The sequence below is a fragment of the Daphnia pulicaria genome, chromosome 4 (assembly GCF_021234035.1).
Source record: "Daphnia pulicaria isolate SC F1-1A chromosome 4, SC_F0-13Bv2, whole genome shotgun sequence".
Lineage (NCBI taxonomy): Eukaryota > Metazoa > Arthropoda > Branchiopoda > Diplostraca > Daphniidae > Daphnia > Daphnia pulicaria.
The window spans coordinates 6,289,050-6,290,461 of NC_060916.1; the positions used below are offsets into that span (position 1 = coordinate 6,289,050).

The 1,412-nt window shown below is 39.7% G+C and overlaps 1 protein-coding gene across 1 annotated transcript; it reads left to right on the forward strand.

The window, feature by feature from the left end:
- Nucleotides 1-621: 621 nt before the first annotated feature.
- On the forward strand, nt 622-1,167 carry LOC124337652. The gene is made up of 3 exons (XM_046791695.1): nt 622-668; nt 734-856; nt 924-1,167. The coding sequence occupies exons 1-3, from the start codon at nt 622-624 to the stop codon at nt 1,165-1,167; spliced, it is 414 nt and encodes a 137-aa protein (XP_046647651.1).
- The last annotated feature ends 245 nt before the right edge of the window (nt 1,168-1,412 follow it).

Here is a 1,412-nt window from a genome sequence, read left to right on the forward strand (position 1 = left end):
TTACCGAAGCGCTGGAAGATTCTGTCGTTGTCTCTTCTGGACTGTTACCATTGGCTTGAACAAGGGGACTTTGGCATGAGGTAAGCCTTGATTAAGGCACATAACATACATCATGATTGACTTTTTGTCAGGATTGGATGTGTTCACATCCGAAAGATAAACGAAAAAAAGAAAACAAACACGTTATTGACAATAAAACATTGGGTGAAGGGAAACCGGCTAAACGAGTACAACTCACCTTCTGGATTTAACAAACGCACTATCTCTAAGTGCTTGTTGGCCATAAGAAAAGCGTATGCAAGGCGTGTGGTTGCCGGCTTTTGGCTGACTAATTCATTATCAAAAAGATCTGGTTGGAATCGATGAATCGAAAATCAAGGCAATAAAGGCTAACCCATCTGACCACGAAGTTGTAAAATTGGTTATGGCGATCTCAGCGTATTTCTGGATTGGGAAGAAATAAAATGCTTAATTTAAGTCCTAACAGTCGACTGCAAAAAAAACGATTTGAATGCCATCTAGCGTGAAGAATAATGCCATCCAGCGTTAAGAATATTTAATTTGTTAAAAAAGTTCAGAATAAAACTTTTTTTTGTTATTTTTTTCCATTCAAAACAAAAAATGGAAAATCACGAGGAATACGAAGTTGAGGCAATTCTGGATATGGGGTAATTTTTTTCAAGATTTATCAATTAGAATTCCATTAAAGTTTCATTATGGTTATCTATTACAGAATATGTCCAAAAGGCAAAACATGGTACCTTATCAAGTGGATTGGGTACAAAGAATCCACATGGACTTTTTACAAAGATATGGGCGATGGATGTGCTGATATAATGAGAAAATTCTTGAAAGAGTAAGTTTTTTTTTTAGTTTTTTTTTAAATTTTGACCACAGCTATTATATTACTTTACATGTTACAGCTTCAAAAAATCCAACCGTGCACCAGTTGAGTTGGTGGTAACCAATCCATTCACTGCGGAGCCAGAAGAATCCGATGAAGATTTTGCTAATGAAGTAGTTGAGCCCCCTCCGCTTCAAAATGAGAATTGTTCACCAGCTTCATCTTCTCATTGTCATGGCCAATTTTCTGCTCCAGCTTCATCTTCTCATTGTGATGGTCAACATTTTTCGCCAGCATCATCACTTCATCTCCATTATTCGTAAATTGCCAAGACGGCGATCAGCTCTCTATCGGAGGACATCGTTGAATATCTCGCGCATTGTCGCTACGAGTCATTGTACGCCGACACCATGGCGACCGTTGCAGACTCACCCGCCTTGGCTGACTACACGCGTGTCAGAGTATGGTATTTGAAAGCGCCCAATGAGATGTTTCTCCAGCGAGTAGACGACGACGATGCCATTCGTCAAATGCTGCTGGCCGTTGATTTGGCTGCAGAGACTGCACG

Bases quoted from the DNA above. Each gene is read 5' to 3' on its own strand.
- LOC124337652 (XM_046791695.1), top strand. From the start codon at position 622: ATGGAAAATCACGAGGAATACGAAGTTGAGGCAATTCTGGATATGGG. The intron at 669-733 runs GTAATTTTTTTC...TATCTATTACAG, and splicing joins GAGGCAATTCTGGATATGGG to AATATGTCCAAAAGGCAAAA. The intron at 857-923 runs GTAAGTTTTTTT...TACATGTTACAG, and splicing joins ATGAGAAAATTCTTGAAAGA to CTTCAAAAAATCCAACCGTG.